At 34.5% G+C, this 19,816-nt stretch overlaps 1 protein-coding gene across 12 annotated transcripts in view; it reads right to left on the bottom strand.

Moving 5' to 3' along the window:
* Positions 1-19,816, bottom strand: part of TASOR (transcription activation suppressor) — a 47,479-nt gene that overhangs the window by 16,743 nt on the left and 10,920 nt on the right. For 10 of the 12 annotated variants that reach the window (XR_014232377.1, XM_082345773.1, XM_082345776.1 and 7 more), the window contains exons 4-14: positions 19,312-19,384; positions 18,797-18,888; positions 18,149-18,310; positions 16,381-16,505; positions 14,291-14,322; positions 13,447-13,552; positions 12,475-12,578; positions 12,291-12,394; positions 2,318-2,390; positions 2,154-2,225; positions 389-1,090 (exon numbers count right to left, since the gene is read on the bottom strand). Coding sequence is in view for 11 of the 12 variants with exons in the window: in XM_082345773.1 (XP_082201899.1) it covers positions 389-1,090; positions 2,154-2,225; positions 2,318-2,390; positions 12,291-12,394; positions 12,475-12,578; positions 13,447-13,552; positions 14,291-14,322; positions 16,381-16,505; positions 18,149-18,310; positions 18,797-18,888; positions 19,312-19,384 (1,645 nt within the window). In the remaining variant the exon portion in view is untranslated. The remainder of the gene's footprint in view (positions 1-388; positions 1,091-2,153; positions 2,226-2,317; positions 2,391-12,290; positions 12,395-12,474; positions 12,579-13,446; positions 13,553-14,290; positions 14,323-16,380; positions 16,506-18,148; positions 18,311-18,796; positions 18,889-19,311; positions 19,385-19,816) is intronic. The other 2 variants (XM_082345775.1, XM_082345777.1) reach the window with 2 other exon arrangements.

Raw genomic sequence — 19,816 nt, 5'->3', positions numbered from 1 at the left:
ATGAAAACCATCAAGGAGAACAGCCAGAAGGCTAAGGAGGGATATGAACTGTAAAGATATGAGGCTTGAGAGAAATGAAAGATGCTTCAGGAAAAAAGAAAGAAGTAAAGGGCTGACCATGACATATTCTGAGAAAAGTGCCTTAACCAAGGAGAGTGGGAAACATGGCTACCCAGGCTGGACATGGCCAGTCTGTAACAAAGCCTTGAAAAACGAATACAGAAGCTGAGATTGGCAGCAAAAGTTCCTTTACAAAAACAGGGGACTGCCTAGATTGGCTCTCAGGTTATAATTTGCAAACCCTTGTATGAGGAGAAAGGACAGAACTACTTTACTATGTTTTTGGTTGTTACTTTTATACTATATAAAAACAATTCTGATATTTTACCTTCATACAGATGGCAATTTTCAGATAAATTACTGGTTTTGGCGAGCTTTCTCATATTTTCAGGTAGATCGTCAAGCTTCCTCTTTAAGACAGTTTTGCTTCTCATATCTTCTGTGTCTGAGTCCCCACTCACATTTTTTTTCCTACACTGAATTAAATTAATCAATTCTTTGACTCTATCCTTATCATAATCCAAAGAGTGAGATGACTTCTGCTTTCCAGGTGTAATAGTTTCACCCCTTGAGTTATTTCGTTTTCCGTATTTCATTTTTGTACCATTCATTTCTTCTTCTTGGCCTTCATAATCTGAAAGTGGACTAAACTGTTGAAGTTTTCTGTTTTCTTCAAATAGCTCTTTTAACTTATAAATAGGTAACTGATACATTTCAGGCCGAAAAATATAGGTATGCAAACAATTATCAATATGGGATTTATTTTTTGGAGCTGAATATAAGAATTTTTTATCATCTAATCGTGAATCATATGGAAACATGATAAACTCTCGTTTACCTGAACCAAAACCTCGCTTAAAAAATTCACTTACATACTTTTCAACAACAGAATGAAAATTTATAGTATTTATATTTTTGAATTCCTTTCGACACTGAATCAAAGCAAACTGTAAAAATTGAGTTATTTTTAATACATCTGGCATGCTCTCATGTCTCTCCTGTGGTGCTGCACTGGTTGAACCTTTCTGTGCTGTAAACAAACAAAAAAGCAAATCATGTTAGCAATCAGGAAATTAGTCAAGTACAGATCTACATATCGTCAAAGCAATGTAACAACATCCATACATTAATGGTGGACCAAACCAGTATGTACCCTAATACATATACGTTATATAGGGATATATGAATAGCATGCTTCTAAGCCCAGGAACCTAAAATGGGCCAATAAGAAATTAAAACATGAAAACTGCAGAACATATTTTTAAAGGGAAAAACACCTGCCCATTGAAGATCTTCTTCATGTCCCTAGGCATCAACTGGTGGCAAGCAAAATGTAAGGAGAAATAAAGACCTGAGGCTCCTAGCAAGACTGTCCAGCAAACGACAGTAATGTCACTCCTCCCTGTTGTAACAACTTTGTCTCTATCTCTCTATCCCCATAAGCAGATACGTAGGCACTGAATGGTTACCACTGAGAATCTCATTTTTTTTTGGCCGTGCCACGCCGCTTGAGGGATCTTAGTTCCCCCGACCAGGGACTGAACCCGAGCCCTTGAAACTGAAAGCATGGAATCCTAACCACCGGACCACCAGGTTAAAAATGAAATTCTTGGGAATTCCCTAACAGTGAGAACTTTACCTTAAGACAGCATTAAAGTTCATTCTTAGAAATGGTGAATAGAAATGGTGTTCTCTAAAACAGTATGAAAATTCTTATTAATGTGAATGGCCTAATATTTAACCTAGCACATGATGCACTTACAGTCGCTAAAATGTGAATGCAAAAATGAACTAAGCTAAAAAAAAAAAAAAATCATATAACAACAGAAACCCTGAAAAACTAAGCTATAGTATTGTAACAATTACAATCAACATTTACTTAGTGAAAACACTGATAAAAACCAAGATAATTTTTCATAGTTAAAAAAACAAGTCGTATAATTTGTGTTTTATATTGCTAACACCTCTTAATACCCCCATTATCTCCCAAAACATGACGTAAGAAAGACAAAATGCTTAGTGAGTTATCTGGAAATTTTCAATAAAATGTAGGTATCTATATGTAACTGGATTTAGATATTCAAAGAACTTACAAGTAACTATGCCTCTAGGTTCTTGAAATAGAAACAAAGCATGTAAGACTCGAGACTTAGCAGTATGATGTTCTAAAAAAACAAAAGTGAAATTCATTAGCAATATATTTTAACTTTTAAAAAGTTAAAGGAGAATTATAAAAATTATAGAGAAGATCACCTACCATATGGAGAAACCATTTGACAAGGAGAGAGAAGAAAAAGGTATCCTCGGTCTCCCAAAGGTTTAACAAGAACCTACATTTTTGGAAGAGGGAAGAAGTTGAATTTGCGTTATTATTCACCATAAGGCAGAAACATAGCAGTTTCTACTAATTATAAGGAAAGCAAAAAGTTTTTGATCATCTTTTTAGGAAAAGTACTGCTACTGAATTAGCTAAAAAACTCTTTCCACCAACTCTCTGCTGATTAACAGGATTCCAATCAATTAAGAATGCCTTTATTATGAAATGCCTTTTCATAATTTTAATGAGAAAATATTACTGAAAGAATTCTAACTATTAAATCAACTTGTTGATTTTTCCTTGAAGCTAAAATACAAGAACCAAACAAAAACTTCAAATATTTTCCTCAGCAATTCAAAAGACATGTTTTTAATTGCCAAGGTGGTGTGCTGGATGTTGGAGATACAAAATATGACACAAATGCTACCTTTCAAGAGTTCAGGCTAATCTCAAATGAAATGTGTTGCTGTAATCTAATTCTTCACATATTTAACGAACATCTTTCACACGTAAGGCAATTTGCCTTACCAGAGATAACTTGAAAGACAAGCAGCACAAGATCCTTTGATCAAAAGAAGGTTATAATTGGGTGGAGAAAGTAACACAAGAAATATCAATAATTAGATAAGACAGGAAAGGTCTTAAAAAGATTTACGAAGCAACAGAAAGGAAAAAATACAGTTAGTCTATGGTTGGAAAACATATTGAGAGTATAAGGGAGGTGGATTTTGAAGGACAGGTACGTTGCCAAGAGCCTAAAGTTGTGGGAAAGACATTTCAATAGAGGCAACGTCATGAACAAAGGGCAGAGTTATAACGTAATGGACAGTTTGCAGGCATCAGAGTACTTACGACTGGCCAAGGGTGAGGAGAGACTAGGAGAAACATGTAAGACAAGTCTAGAAAGAAAGATCATGGGCTAGATTGTACAAAGACAAGAATGCCAGGTTAGCCAGAAATGCCCTCGAGAGTATACCCTTTTGAGCTTAAGTGTTTCCCTAAAAAAAAACCCAAAGAAACTTGATAGCACTGGAGGAGGAAGAAAACAATGTAATGCAGAGAACTCAGTTCACAGACTACTGCAATAGTTCACAATCTTTTTTGGATTAAAGAAAGGGTAAGTAAAGGAAGAACTGACTATAGCAGCTAAACACAAAAGGATATCTGGATTCTGAAAGAAAACTTGTGCTACCTAAATTCCTATTAAGCAATTCCAGTAAACAAAGTTTGCGTAAGAACCAATAATTTAAAGGACTAAAGTGACTACACTACTATCAATTTACACTTAATAAAAACATTGTTTGAACACCCAAAAGTAAGGTGGACAATGCATCTGCAAAATTTTTGTTTCAGACTCAAACCCTTTTATCCAAAATGTTTTATATATCATACCTCTTTTAATATTTTGCCCAACTCTTGATTTGTCAGAACAGAAAGTTGGGAGACATGAGTAAGAGCTTCATGTTTTGTGGTTGCTCAGAAAAAACAATTAGATTATTTTAACTTCTCACCCACTCCAAATAACAGATTTTTTAACCTGACTGGCTTAGTGGCCTAAAGACCCTAGTGCCCTAAGGGGACTCAGTGTCCCCAGAGACTCATGGAACACAGGGAATCTACACCCAGAAACAACACTCAGGCAGACAGAAGCCCTAGCAGTAATATCTGTGGCTTTAAGCCAAAGAAACACTTTCAATCCTGTACAATAGGAAACACCTGTGAACTCTGTACTGATGCCTCTATTTATTACACCTTACTGTTTCCTTCTCCCTCAGAAAACAATACTAACCCAGTCTGTGGATTTATATTACTTGATTCTGCTATTTTGGCTTTGCAGATAACATTACAGGTAATATGGTATGAAAACAAAAAGTATTTTTAAAAATGTAAAATATTAAGCTCACAATCTTAAATTACCAAGCTTCAGAGAAAATAAGCTAACCTAAGAGAGATTCAGCAAAAACAATAGATTCAAATACCCAAGAGCTGCAGACTGGAATCAAAAGATGCAATATATAAAACAGGTATGAAATGTTTAAAGAAATAATGTGACAGAACTGAAAACATGTTCACACAGAAACCGTCATACAAATATTCACAGTAGCAATATTCTTAATAGACAAAGAGTGGAAACAAACTGATGAATGGCAAACAAAATGTGGCATTATCCATACAGTGAAATAAAAGAAATGAAGTACTGATACATGCTACGACAAGGATGAACCTTAAAAGTATTATGCTAAGTGAAAGAAGGCACTAAACGCCACATACTGCATGATTCCACTTATATAAAATGTCCACTATAGACCAATCCATAAGACAGAAGTAGACTAGTGGTTACCAGGGACTGGGGGGAGGAAGGAATGTGAAGTGAATGCTTAGTAGGTATGTGGTTTCTTTCTGGGGTGATGAAAATATTCTGGAATAAGATAAGTGGTAATGGTTGCACAACATTGTAAATCTAGTAAAAATCACAGAATTGTACACTTTAAAACGGCTAAAATGTGATGTAATTACAAAAAATTGCAAGGAACATCAGAATATAATCTCTACCTCCTAGAACAGTCCCTAGTTGTGTGTTGGCACACAACAGGTACTCAATAAATCTTTCTGAAAGAATTAACAAGAATCTGTTTAAAAAAAAAAAAAGTCAGGCAGATCTCAAAAAGAACCAAATATAGCTTTCAGAAATTAAAAATATTTTCTGTGAAATCGAAAATCAACAGCAAATTAGACACAGCTAAAGACAGAATTTGTAATCTAGAAGATAGCTATGATGAAATCACTCAGAATGCAGTACAAAGGAATAAGACAGAAAACACAAGAGGTCAACAGACACTGAGAACAGCATGATGCTTCAGAGTCCTAGAAAGGCAGTCAAAAAAGAGTGAAGAAGTATAATCACAGAGATAATGACTAACAATACTCCAGAAAAAAAGCTATAAATCCACAAATATGAAAAGACAATATATACCAAGCTAGATAAATAAGAAATCTACACCTAGCTATATTTAATGCAACTGCAAAACACCAAAGACAAAGAAAAAACTGAAAAAGCAACCAGAAAAAAAAAAAAGATGATCTACAAAGAAAACATCATTAGACTAAGAGTGGACCTCTCAACAAAAATAGAAGCCAGAAGATATCATAGTAAATACAGTCAAAGTTCTAAGAGAAAATAGCTGTCAACCCAGAATTATGTCCCTAGGATTTAACAATTAAAAAAAAAAAACACATTTTTCTCAAATATAGAGGGGGCATGTACAAAAACTGACCACAGAGTTTTTTTTTTAATCCCAATAAATTTCAAATAATTACCTGTTCTGATTTCAATGGAATTAAATTAGAAGAAGAAAAAAGTATTCTCATATATTTGGAAATTTCAAAATATACCTGTACATCATATGACAAAGTGGAAATCATAATGGAAACTAAAAAATACTTAGAACTGGATGATAATGAAAATACTACATATTAAAACATGTAGAATGTAGCTAAAGTAGTACTTAGAACTCAAGTTCATTGCCCATTTTTCTAACATAAGAAGTCAGAAATAGCTAAATAACACCCCCCCCCAAGTAGACTAAAACTGACAGATGAAATTAATAAAACAGGAAAACAAAGGTACAACAGAGGGTCAAAACCAAAATTTGGTTCTTAAGATGAATAAAATCAACAAACCTCTGGTGAAAAGTACTAGTAAGAGACAGCCTAATGAAAATACTACTTGCAAAAATACAGCAGCTATTAAAAAACTATAAAAGTAATTCTAGCTCAATAAATTTAAAAACATAGAAGAAATGGACAATTTCCTAAAAAAACAAAAAAACCCATAATATATCCAAAGTGACCTGAGAAGAAATAGAAAACCTGAGTTTTCTATTAAAAAATTTGAATCATAAACCCATAAACATTTTAAAGACAGTTTTGCAGCTAAGTGCTACCTGACATACAAAGAATAGATTCCTTTCATCATATATACATCCATCTTCTGTAAAATGAGGAAACACCACTTAACAATTCTGGGAAGCTAGTATAACCTTGCTATAAAAACTAGATAAGGACAAAGATAATGAGAAAGAAAAATTGTAGGTCGATCTCACTCATCATCACAGATACAAAATTTGTAAAACAAAACATTCACACAACAAACCAAGTATTTTTTTTAAATGGGGGAGGGTATTCTAAAACCAGAAGCACAGGAATAGTTTAATACTGAAAAAGGATAAATATAATTCATCTTATTAAGTTTATAGGATAAATACTATGCATGATGGTAAATTTTATGTGTCAACTTGACTGGGCCACAGGGTATCCAGATATTTGGTCAAACATCATTCTGGATGTTTCTGCAGGTATTTTTGGATGAGTTAAATATATATACATGTGGATAGACAGAGTAGAGCAGGTTGCCTTCTCCAATGTGGGTGAGTCTTACCAGCTGAAGGTCTGATTAGAACAAAAGGCTGACCCTCCCTGGAGTAAAGGGAAATTCTTCCTGCCTGCCTGCCTTTGAGCTGGGACACTGGTTTTTCTCCTGCATTTGAACTCTAAGTGAAATATCAGCTCTTCCTGGCCTCAAGCCTGCCAGACTTCATCAGGAGACATCAGGTCTCCTGGTCCTGAGACACTTGGATTCAGACTGGAACTATGCCATCAGGTCTCCTGGGTCCCCAGCTTGCCAACTGCAAATCTTGGGACTTTTCAGCCTCCATAACTGTGCAAGCCAATTCTTTATAACAGATTTCTTTCTATATGTATACAGCTGACCCCTGAACAATGTGGGTGTTAGGAACCCCCACGCAGTTGAAAATCTGCATATAACTTTACAGTCAGCCCACCATATCAGTGGTTCTGCATCTGCAGATCCAACCAACCACGGATCATAGAGTACCGCAGTACATATTTACTGAAAAAAATTTGCATACAAATGGACTTGCACAGTTCAAACCAATGTTGTTAAAGTATCAACTGCATATCCAACTGGTTCTGTTCCTCTGATGAAACCTGACTAATACACCATGTAACCATCTCGATAAATACAAAAAAAAAAAAAAAAAAAAAAAATTCAATAAAATTCAAAACCCATTCACAGTTAAAAACTAAAGAAGGAAAAAATTTAAGCTGATAAAGATTAATTATGAAAAACCTAAAGCAAACTTCTAACCTAGTACAAACTTCCTACTAATGCTTAATGTTAGAAGTGTTCTTTTGAAGATCAAGAAGACAAGAGTGGGACTTCCCTGGTGGCACAGTGGTTAAGAATCCACCTGCCAATGCAGGGCACATGGGTTCGAGCCCTGGTGCAGGAAGATCCCACATGCCACGGAGCAACTAAGCCCGTGCGCCACAACTACTAAGCCTGCGCTCTAGAGCCCACGTTCCTAGAGCCCGTGCTCCACAACAAGAGAAGCCACCGCAATGAGAAGCCCGCGCACCGCAACAGAGAGTAGCCCCCGCTCACCGCAACTAGAGAAAGCCCGTGCGGAGCAACGAAGACCCAACACAGCCAAAAATATATAAATAAATAAATTTATAAAAAAAAAAGACAAGAACGCCTACAATCACCACTTTTATTCAACATCATACTAGAGATCCTAGATTAGAGAGGAAAAAACAAAACAATGTTGCTCCCAGATAATGAAATCTATATAGTAATCCCAAATAATGTACAAAACTGAACAAATTATTCATATTTCATATACTGATCTGACATAATCAATATATAAATATCAATTACATTTCTATATACACAACAGAAAATGCACTGAAATGGAAAATACTGTTTACAACAGCATCAAAAAAATAAATAAATAAATAAGATGTCTGGGGATAAAACTAACAAAAAATGAGCAAGACTTGTATCCAGAAAATTATAAAACTCTGTTAAAAGAATACCCTAAAGAAGTGAAGAGATAATCTTGTTCATGGATAAGACAGTATCGAATTTGATCTACAGATTTAATACAATTCCAATTTTAAAATTCCAATAGGGTTTTTTTAGGGGGGAGGGGAGTAAGGAGCTAACAAGCTGATCCTAAAATTTTTTTGAAAAAATCAAGCTGATTCTTAAATTTGGGGTGGTGGGGGGAAGCTAAATCTCAAATAGCGGAACACTCCAAAAAGGATGAAAAAAGTGGGGCAATTTGCCCTACCCGGTATCAAGACTTCTTAGTGGAGAAAGGATGGACTATTCAGTAAATGGTTCAGGAACAACTTGTTATTCATATTGGGGAAAAAATGAAGTTGGATTCCTATATTATATCAAACAAAAATAAAAAACAAAACAATACACACACATATATTTTTTAAAAACTTAAGTGCCAAAGGCAAAACCATAACATATTCAAAAGAAAATATAGGGCAGTATCTATAAGACCTAGGGGCAAGGAACGATTTCTTAAGTTTAAGTCACAAACAGTACTTAACATTCAGGCAGACAAATTCAATTACATTAGAGTTATGAACATGTATTCTTCAAAAAACACTGTGAATAAAGTAGAAAGGCAAGTGTAAATTATGGAAAAACAATTGTAGCACACAGCTGAGTATTAGTTCCCAAAATATATATTAAGATCCTCAAATTAGTAAGAAAACACAAGCCACTCTATAATGGAATATAATTTGCAAAAATACTGAATCACTATGCTGTACACCTGAGACTAACACAATATTGTAAATCAACCATACTTCAAAGCAAAAAAAAAAAACCACAAGCCACTCAAAAGGAAAAATAGGTAGGCAGCTGAACATTCAAAGATATAAGTTTACGAAAGGATGATCAACTCATCATATTTCAGGAAAGACAAGCTAAAATCACAATAAGATACTATTTTATACCCACCAGATTGGCAAGATTTTGCCAAAGTCTGACTATACCAAGTAATTATGAGTACGTGAATTAATGGGAACTTGCTGGTACTGAGGGTATAAATTGGTACAACCACTTGAAATAAAATGCATTATTTTGTAAAGCCAGTCATACATTATGATTCAGTAATTCTACTTACAGATAATAAATCTAATATACTAGATCTACACCTGAGAGAAAATTATCTTGTATATGTACATCAGGAGAGACTCAAAATGTTCACAGCAGAGACAATATTCAAATTTAGGGACATTTCTCTTATACTTTTTCTTATACTAAAGTTAGCTTTAAGAATTCATTTGACTTCACTTTGTTATATACCTGAAACTAACACAACATTGTAAATCAACTATACTCAAATAAAAATTAAAAAAAAAAAAAAGTTAATTTGACTAACAACCAACCGAAAGAGAGTTCAGTATTTTACTTATTTTATAAATACCCCTGTGGGAAAATACCACTTCCCTGAATTCTGTGTTCCTGCAAAAAGCCCTAGCCTTCTGACATGCAGAAATGTATATGATATAAAGATAGGAAATGTTTGTTTACATTTCCCCCAGAAATATTTCACTCTTCACATACCTTAAGAATTATATCTATAGCCAATTACCTAGTTAATTGCTCTGATCTAAAAGAATAAATTTCTCTTACCTCCCTGAAAGTGCCAAGTGAGTACACAAAAGGTTACAGTACAGATTAGGTTCCTAGGTTAACTCCCACAATTCCAGAAGACTGGAGAGCTATCTCTGTAGGTATTACATTTCAAGGAAGAATAAATGGGTCCCAGGAACTTGGAGATGTCTTTAGGTCCAAGAGGGCTAACTGGCTCCTGAAGAGATTTCATTTATTCATCAAAGGGTTGGAGTTAATATTCATTACATTTTCAAGGATATCTTTTTCCAGGAGGGGAGGGAGATAGATGTCTCCTTCCCTTCATGAGCAAAGAAAAATCATTTTCCTCATCCCTTGCCTACTGAGTGTCCAACTACTTGCATAGGATAATTGACCTGAGTCTCGATGCATTGCCCTAAGGGTAGGAAATAGGGCAAAGGAGAACCAACACATTTATTACTGTGAGGTACTGACTAAGTCTCTCTCTGATCCAGAACATCTCCTGTGCGTATTCAGGATAAAATTATTAAGAACCCAACAGTCCCCAATGCACCTCCCATTATGATGACAACTATGAAGAAAGTAGCTATAGTTAGAATAATTCCCAGTGGGGTTTGCAGGAAAGGGGGCAGCCGCACAAAATACGTCAGTTCGTTAGATTCATGTAGTGAGTATCCTTATGGAATGCCTGTGCCCTCTAAGATCTAGGATCTTACTTTACTTCTTGATTCTGGGAAGACCCAGTCCTCCACAAACCTAATATAACACTTGCTCAGGTGAAAAACAAAATGCCAGTATCCTTCCTATCCTGATTCTATTAGGCACTCAACAGATACTGTACTTTTCTGATAAACTCCTCACTGCCCAGACCCACAATACTCATTCTCTGAAATTCAAGAACTGAACAGATTTGGATAACTCAATATCCCACCATATCCAAACCTACTACCTAAACTTTCACTTTATGAACTCAAGAACTGAATAGATTTTGGTCATGAGGAATACTTGTATCATAGACAAATTTTGGGAGGAAAACAAGAAACGCAAATATAAATAAAAAAGTATGTTCACATGTAGGTGAATGTGCATGTGTGTGTGTTCTAAGATGCCTACCTAAAGATTTCTAGCTGGTCTCAAAAAGTTACTGCTAGGTGTCCATCAATTCACAAGTGTACAAACTCTGCCTATGAGTTTTGTATATAATTTGACCCTCCCATCTAAATATAAACGATGGATTGGTTAAGCAAATATATATGCATACAACAAAATTCTACGTAGCCATCTATGAAGTTGCAGGTTCTGAAAATCACGGATACAGCTCTCCATGTGACTACCTGGAAACCGAGGCTCAACAAAATGAGGAGTAAAAAGAAGTCAACAGCTGAAAACTTGTATTAAATGGCATACTTGTGCAAAAAAACTTCTCTCTCTACTGGAATGTCCCATCAACACTTAAACATGAGCTCACCTACCTCATGTTAACAGAAACCTTGGAATGGCCACTCTCCTCTGCAATCACCTCCTCTCCTTCAGCTAAATTATACATATTAGCATCATGTATTCATTTTCCATTCATTCCTGAATCCATCACAATCTGCTGCCTGACCTAGTAATCCCTCTACCCAAACTCGATATACTCAATACCTACTAAATTAGATACTACTTAGTAAATATCTCTTAAATCAGTCTCCTTTTTCTTTTCTCATCCAACCTATCATTACCCTCTAAATGTAACAGTTTCCTACCTCATCTCCCCCCTTCAATTCACTCTCTACAGAGTAACCAAGATAAATTTTCAAAACACAGATTTGATCACATTGCATACACGATTAAAACCTCATCCCACTCTTTAAAACCCATTGCTATAGGATCAAGTCCAAATGTCCAAACATTCGAGCACTGCCTGAATGACACTGCAGAACACAGCCCCCTACACACTTCTCTAGCCTCATGTTCTACCACTTTCCCCCAACTACTCTAGTGTTTTTATCCTTTCAACCTCACCAAGCGCCTTGTTCTTTTTGAATCTTCAAATATGTCACTGTCTCTACTGGAACAAAGCACATCTGAGTAACTCCATTTATCACATAATCCAGGAAAACAGAGTCTCTTGCCTCATTCTTTACCAAACTATATACCCTGCATAAAAAAGTGATAATGAATAAATATTTGTTGAATATCACTGTCACAAAATATAATAAAGATACTTCATGGGGAAGACTGGTCTATAGAGGATCTAGTGTCGTGGCTAAAAAGAAAAGTACCAAAGGCCACAGTAAAACACTGTTAATCAAATGGCAGCAACAAAGACAGAGACCTTACGTTATTTTCAGAGGCAAAAATGAAATAAACCGAAATATTATCATAATCTCTTATTAATATGCATATGTCTAAGGGAGAATGAGGAACATTTTAAAACCTTTCACTCACAAGTTTTTCTTTCTCTAGTTTTTGCAGTAAACTTTCCATGTTACTTCCAATTCTTGTCTTTTCTACAACTTCATAGAGGCTGCAATACATTCCATTCTTCAAAACTGACATAGGAAAAAATACATAGTAAATATTCAAATCAAGTCTGCTTCTTATATATTTTAGTAAAATTAAACTGCTTTACCTTCATATGGACCTAAGTAAGTTTCCTTATAAAACAGCGCTGGAGGGATTTTCTGTTTCAGATGATCAATACTCATAACTGTTTCAACATCTAACTTCTCAGGACTGAAAGAAAATTGAAAAGGCGTATTTGCCTTACCTGTATTTTTAACTCTAGCAATTTTCTCACTCTCTCTCTCTCTCTCTCACACACACACACACACACACACACACACACACGCAAACCCACCCACACACACACAAGTATCTTGATGGAATACAGAAGAGCATATTTATGAATATCATACTTGATTTGGGCAGTTCAGATACATGTATAGGTAGCTAGACTGTCCAGCAATATTACCAACCTTCCATCTTTAAGCCAGAAGCTAACCGTTATTTATACCAATTTTACTAACCACAAAGGATAAAAAGTTGTCATTTTATTAAATGCAATTCAAGTATGAACAGTTAAATTAATCTTCAACCATTTATGGGGACCCATAATGCTTACTGTGGTGGTAGCAAAAGATCATTTTAAACCTTTCTATTCCAACATATGTTGCACAGGACTGAAAACAGCATATAAATTTTAACTTAACTCACCACATCAAGCTGTTTCCAACAAAGAACTGATATCTTTTAAGTCTATCATGTTCAAATTGCTAAATGAAAAATATATCTAATTAGGACAAAACTTTGAAAAATACTTTTAATATTTAAAATCACTAAGAAAAAATCTTATGCCATAAATGTGTATAACTATTTAGCCCATCTGCAAATCAAGACAGAAAAGCAGAGGGCTCATTCTGCCAACTAAGTTTCCAAAGTTATCAAATCAATCTTTTTTAAAACAAACCATTGTTTATATTTAAGTTCTTATGGATCAAAGTAAAATTTAAATGTAAGTTAGAAAAAGGAATTTTAATTGTAAGTAAGAACTGAATAATTAGCAACTACTAACTGCTATTTTCTTGTAATATAACATACTTACAGCTTGATAGGCAAAAAAGCACGAGTGGCTGACCTCAGAGAAATATAACACAAAAGCTTTCCTTTATTTAAAAGCTGTCCTTTCCACAACGTGTAGTTAAATTTATCTAAATAAAAAGAATAATGACACAACTCAGCCTCTTGGCAGCCCAGAAGCAAATATTTACTAGAACTAAAGGGAAAAACATCCAGAAACACAGTTTAAGTAGAACCACCAAAAGAAACCTTGACATTTCTATTTACAGGGAATTCAAATACTAGGATTTTTGTTTCAGGTATCTTTTCCCCTACAAAATTATTCCAGATGAAAATAACAAATTTATTTGCCTAAATGTCCTCATATCAGAAAGCTGAGGAGCAAAGACAATACAGTACTGCCCTCCTATTTCCCCCAAAGGAGACCATACTAAATCCAGTTAACTACATGAATCCCTCACAACGTCTTACAGTTTCCACTTGCGCTCTTCTCATTGCAGAGAAACTTGAAGATAGAAAGTGTCAATATTGCTTTTAATCTTCTCTCTCTTCTAAATTCTACACCTCTGATGAAGTTAATACTTTTAAAAGGCTGAGTTGTGAAACTTGTTCTATTTTTTACCTTTATCAATCAAAGTGCTAAAATTCTTTGGTGTATTCACAGTACCAGCAGATTCTCAAAGGAGACCTTATGTTTGGATGACCAAATGTTGATGCTACATCATAACATGGCCTCGAGCTTTTTCATACTTTGCAGATTCTCATTCATTATAAAAATAAAACAAAGTACTTAACTTATTAATTTTTTTACTCTACATACTTATTCTTTCGATTTATAAAACTAAAAGAAAGAAATATAAGAATCTTACCTGTGTTTCTATCTGCATTAAAGCTGTTAGATCTACAAATAAATTTTTAAAAAGAAAAAAGAAATATTACTGATTGCTGACAACATGAAAGTTAACATTCAGGGCATTGACAGAAATGCTATTTTTTAATGGGATACTGTACAAGAGAATTAAATCCTTCCCTCCCAGTATGAAGAACAAATTACTTATTACAACATTTAATAAATCCAAGTCTACTCAGAGAAATCAGAATCACTTACTTGGCTCAAATTACCATATTTTCCCAAATTTAAGGGAGCTGTTTTTCCCAAAAATATCCATCAGGAGAGAATATGGTCCTTTAAAGTCTCTGTCAATTACTTTATTTTGGTGATGAGATTTGAGGAAATAGCCTCAATCATACTTAAATATTTACTAAGCTTCTATTATTTACTAGGCACAGTTCTGGGTAACAATTACAGCGATGAACAAAACCCCTGCCTTCATAGAGCTTACAGTCTCATAAGGAAGACAGACAACAATCAAAAAGTAAGTATAAAAAATAAAAAAAAAGTAAGTATATAGTTTACCAGATGATGATCGTTTTAAGTGCTATGGAAGAAAAGGAAGAAAGAAACTAAGGGTACATAGGTTTCAAAAAAAAAAATCACAGAAGGTCTCACTGACACTGTAAACTATGCAGCTAATTGAGGAATCAGGGGGAATAGCAAATGCAGAGGCAGAAGCATTCATGGCAGCATTCAAGGTACAACAAGGATGTTCATTTTAAATGATATGGAGGGTCAACAGATAAAATCAAAGAGGCAAAGAAAATTAACAGACAATCATTATTCCTGGGGGTACGACCTTATAGTTAAGTGCTGGGTGTCTTTTAAAAATCACTGTTGAAAGGCACTATAGTAAATGTATCATGGAGATCACAAATATAGAGCCACCGGAAAAAAAAAAAAAGAATGAAAGAAAAACACAACTGTCAGGATATTATGCAAATCAGTACTTGTGGCTGTGGATGGTTTCCAGGGCTATTCACTGACCAAAAAAAAGTGCTGCATCTCAAACAACTTAAATGAAGACAAGACAATCTGATCTGAAAACTGATTAAAAGGTTGACCTCAAAAATGTCTGTTTCATGAAATGTGGCTTTTTAAAACTGCAGTATTTCTAAATTACTAGATATCATGCATGACTTTAAATCTGGGAACTCAAAGTAAAAATAAGTAAATATTTAACTGTTTCACCTACATCTCTGTAAATCTACTTATTCAATTTTGCCAAAACATTTTCTGGAATCACCCCATGGTGAGGGGCGGGGGGAAAGAAACTGATTTGTACTTGGTCACCTCATATTAGAGCTTGTAAGAAATCATCAATGGCAATTTACTCTGACTGACCATCAGAATCACCTGGAAGCGTGTAAAAACTACCAAAGCCTAGGCTCCTTCATAAATACTTGATTTAACTGGTTTGAGATGGGGCTGAGGATTTGTAGAAGCTCCCCATTTCCAGGAGAGCTAATACACAAAATTTCACTTTTAAAAACTGCATTTTGGGGAATTCCCTGGCAGTCCAGAGCTTAGGACTCTGTGCTTTCACTGCCCAGGGCCCAGGTTCGATCCCTGGTCTGGGAGCTATGATCCCACGCGCTTCACAGCACAGCCAAAAACAAAAAAACAAAAAAACAAAATCAAACAAACAAACAAAACTGCATTTGGACATTCCCTGGTGGTCCAGTGGTTAGGACTCCGAGCTTCCACTGCAGGGGGCATGGGTTTGATCCCTGATCAGGGAACTAAGATCCTGCATGCCACATGACATGGCCAAAAAAACCCCCAAAAAACCAACTGCATTTATGCAGCTACACAAACCTTCAATATCAGGAAAAAAAGGTTAACCAGTGAGGTTTAAGTAAATTTTAGTTTTTATTTCCACACAGTTAAGTATCTGTCCTTCTAACTGACTTCTTAAAAGTCATCATCAACATTCATGAATCTAATTAATTTCAAGAGAAGGAAAGAAAATGGGAAGAAATACAAAGTGTTCCTCCTAACTCAGAAGTGCAGGATACGTGTTATATACCATTCTGGATGACGTCTAAAATTCATGAGTCTTACCTTGATGAAGGTACGAACTTCGGAGTTTGTATATCATCTTTATAAGTAAAAGACACAACTGCATATGGACACACGTGTCTCGGTCTTCGCCTTAGCTCATCAAAGCCATACTCATAAAAATAATACTAAAAATAAGAAAATGCAAAATTAACTTCCTTAAGAAGGCAAGAAGTAGACAGTGGAATCTTACAATTACCTGCCTGATTTCTGAGAAACACAATACCACTTAAGTACCTTTAATGAAAGATATCTTTAAGCACTGCTTGTCAATTTAATTAAAATAATTTGTACTTTATATTTATTTTATGATATAAAATATTCTGCTTCTATATATATATCAGATGCCAGGATACTAATAGGTATTCCAAAAGTTTACTTCTGAAGAGCTGACCAGTGGGAATGCGCAACAAATTTCCTCATGAAAATGAAACAAATGGAGCCTAAGCTCCCAGGTCAGCCCAGAAAAACCAATTTGATACAAAAGTAAAATACTAAGAACACAATCTCAAGCAAACCTAGCATTCTGCTCATTATTTCAAAAGAAAAACACATTTTTGACTCCAACTGCAGACAAAGCAACAAAGGGGAGGTGGCAGAGATTACAAACATAGGTGACAAAGGCAGCTGAACCTCTTCCTATTACCCTATCTATCTGCCTCTCCCCTTCACAACATTCATTAGATTAGGGTTTTCTGACCTGCAGTCTAGGGGTTTTCATTAAAAAGAATGCCCTAGTTTATAAACAAAGCACTGTCCTTCAAAGTCCATTCTCTTGGGAAACTACTGATTTCAATAATGTTGCTGTTGCTCTAAAAACGCCTGGAATTTTTCTGGAAACATCAAGCCAATTTACAAGTTCTGCTAGAAAAACCAGTAATTACTTTATAGTTATATTTCATATCTACTAATACTACTGTCCAGAAGGTAATCAAATGAGTCAGCCCAGATGACTTTGGTGAATATAATTTTTGCTAAAAGCCCCCAACAATAGGTCTTGCCCACTGAGATTCTTCAAAAAGAAAAGAGCAAGAATAAACTTTATTTTATGTAAATAAAGTAAAAATCAAAGAAAAGAAAAAGAAAGAACATTTCCAGGGAGGTTAGCACCACCACTTTTCACATACAATCCGTTTAGATATACACATTTTTTATACATTTGTTAAAAAGAGTAACATTATAGTCAAACAACATATAAAAACACAATGACTGATATTCATTAAATACACTTTTAAATATGTGTAGTTTACTATAAATCAATTACATCTGAATAAAATTTAAAGAATGAATTCTAAGTTTGCATTTTAGAAAAATACTAATAAAAATAGAAAATATCTACCAAATCAATAATACAAAGTGATATGAATTAAGGTAATTCAAAGGGCTTTAACTTTACCTTAAAGAATGAGCAATATTTTATTAGATAGGATCTTTCTAGGCCAGGAGAAACCAAGGCTTCAAGAGGAAATGAGATCGTTGAGGGCAGGAATTATACAAAAAACAGGCTGGAGGTCACAGTCTACAGGCAGGGAGAGCTAGCTAGGCTAAGGAATCTGAATATCACTGTAAGTCTAAGGGGGGCCACTGTTATGTTTCTGAGCTATCTTGGAAACACTGAACAAATAGCAGTGAGAGACACTGGAGTCTAGCAGTGGTAAGTGGAAACCAGAGTCTAGTGTGGTGGCAGAGAGAACTGAAAGGGAGACATTTTAAAGGATTTAGTGACAAACTGATACGAGGTCATAACACTAAAATTGATCCAGGTACTTACCTGAGTAAGCTCATAAGCTCTATAAGCCAAAAGTGATGTAATTCTATTGGCATTCTTCGACACATGACATTCATGCTTTGGTGTTGGGTCCAAAGCACTTTTATTTAATATAGATTCCAAACTTTTTACACCCATGGGGTCATATATACTCTTTATTTTACCCTAAAATACAGAAAACCTTTTAAGTCCACCAAAACCTAATTACTGACTGTATGACATTAACATTATAGAATAACTCTTTGAATATAGATTACCTATAACAACAGTTTTTTTCCTTTAATACCTGGTAATAAAGTAATACCCAACACTTCTTACTAATATCGAAGCAGTAAGAAAAAGTTAACCAAAAAAAAAAAAGCTTGTTTGAATTTAATACACGGAAATAAAAATTTTCTTCACAACACTTCACTAGCTTAAATAACATTACCAACATATTTCCCTCTCTTCAGTATTTTCTTTGGAAAAGAAAGCAAACTCTAAAGCTCAGAAAGCTCAGATTAAAGATGACAAACCACTCTCAAAGTATCTTTATACACCAAACACAAGCAAGCACTGGTTTTTAATTCCATCAAACCCCTAAAGACAGGGTCGACTAAAATCCAAGTCAAATGCTGTCTTTGATATATGAAATGTAAAAGTTGAAATTACCTTCATTATTTTAAAAATAACAACATCGCCCACTGCCCCAGCTTCCAAAGGATTAGCTTGTAATAAATCAGCATACCTAGAAAGATAGACACCTAGGAAAGAGGGAAAAATTAAAGTTTTATTTTAATATGGACACAAATATAAAAAGTCCAAATATTTAACATAATAAGAGATAAAAGGTATGACACCTTTTAAAAAAAATGTAATGATAGCTGATATTTAACCAAAGCAAAAAATAAAACTAGAAAAAACATGAAAAACCAAATTTTTCAAAATCACTAGGACTAGACTAAGACATTAAAAAAAAAAAAGATAACCCTTGTTTAATTGGAACTATGCAAAATCAGAAACAAAGGATAAAACTGGTTTTCATTGCAGAACCTGAAACTAGTCTCTCTTGCTGGGAACATGACACAGCATACATGAATTTAATTATAAGGACAACAGTGAAATTAGATAATATATTTTTAAAGGGCAACTTAGTAGTAGGTAAATGAAAAAAGAAAAAAGATTACCCATGGAAGGACTGCCAAGAATTGTTATTTTGGACTGGCCCACCTGTAATCCTTTTTCACATATGCTCTGAACCTACATAAACAAAACATTTCATCTTACAGTCAATACATTAAAAATGTGAAAAGACAGTTTGTAAACTTGTTTTAAGTAAAATCCAAGCTTCTAAACTATATTTTTTTTACATTACAGAAACTATACATATACATGCTAGTCTATGACTAAATATTAATGTGAAACTGACTTACACTTCCAATGTAACCATAGTTGGAATCTATTTTTGTTTATGCCAGGTCTGACATACACTCAGAATTCATGCCATTCATATATATAAATATCCCCTTTTAGAAAAAATTAGTACTGGCAAAGTATTTAAAGAGAAATTAACTCCACCTCAAAACATCTTCCATCAAAGGAGAAAAAATAGTTCCCAGCACATATAATCAGTAATATAGAAGAATCAGTAATATAGAAGATAACCTACTTTAATAAAGGAAAAATTATTTA

The sequence above is a fragment of the Balaenoptera borealis genome, assembly GCF_965194805.1.
Source record: "Balaenoptera borealis genome assembly, chromosome: 12".
Classification (NCBI taxonomy): Eukaryota; Metazoa; Chordata; class Mammalia; order Artiodactyla; family Balaenopteridae; genus Balaenoptera; species Balaenoptera borealis.
The sequence above is the reverse complement of the archived record's forward strand: the minus strand, read 5'-3'. Positions and strand labels throughout refer to the sequence as shown.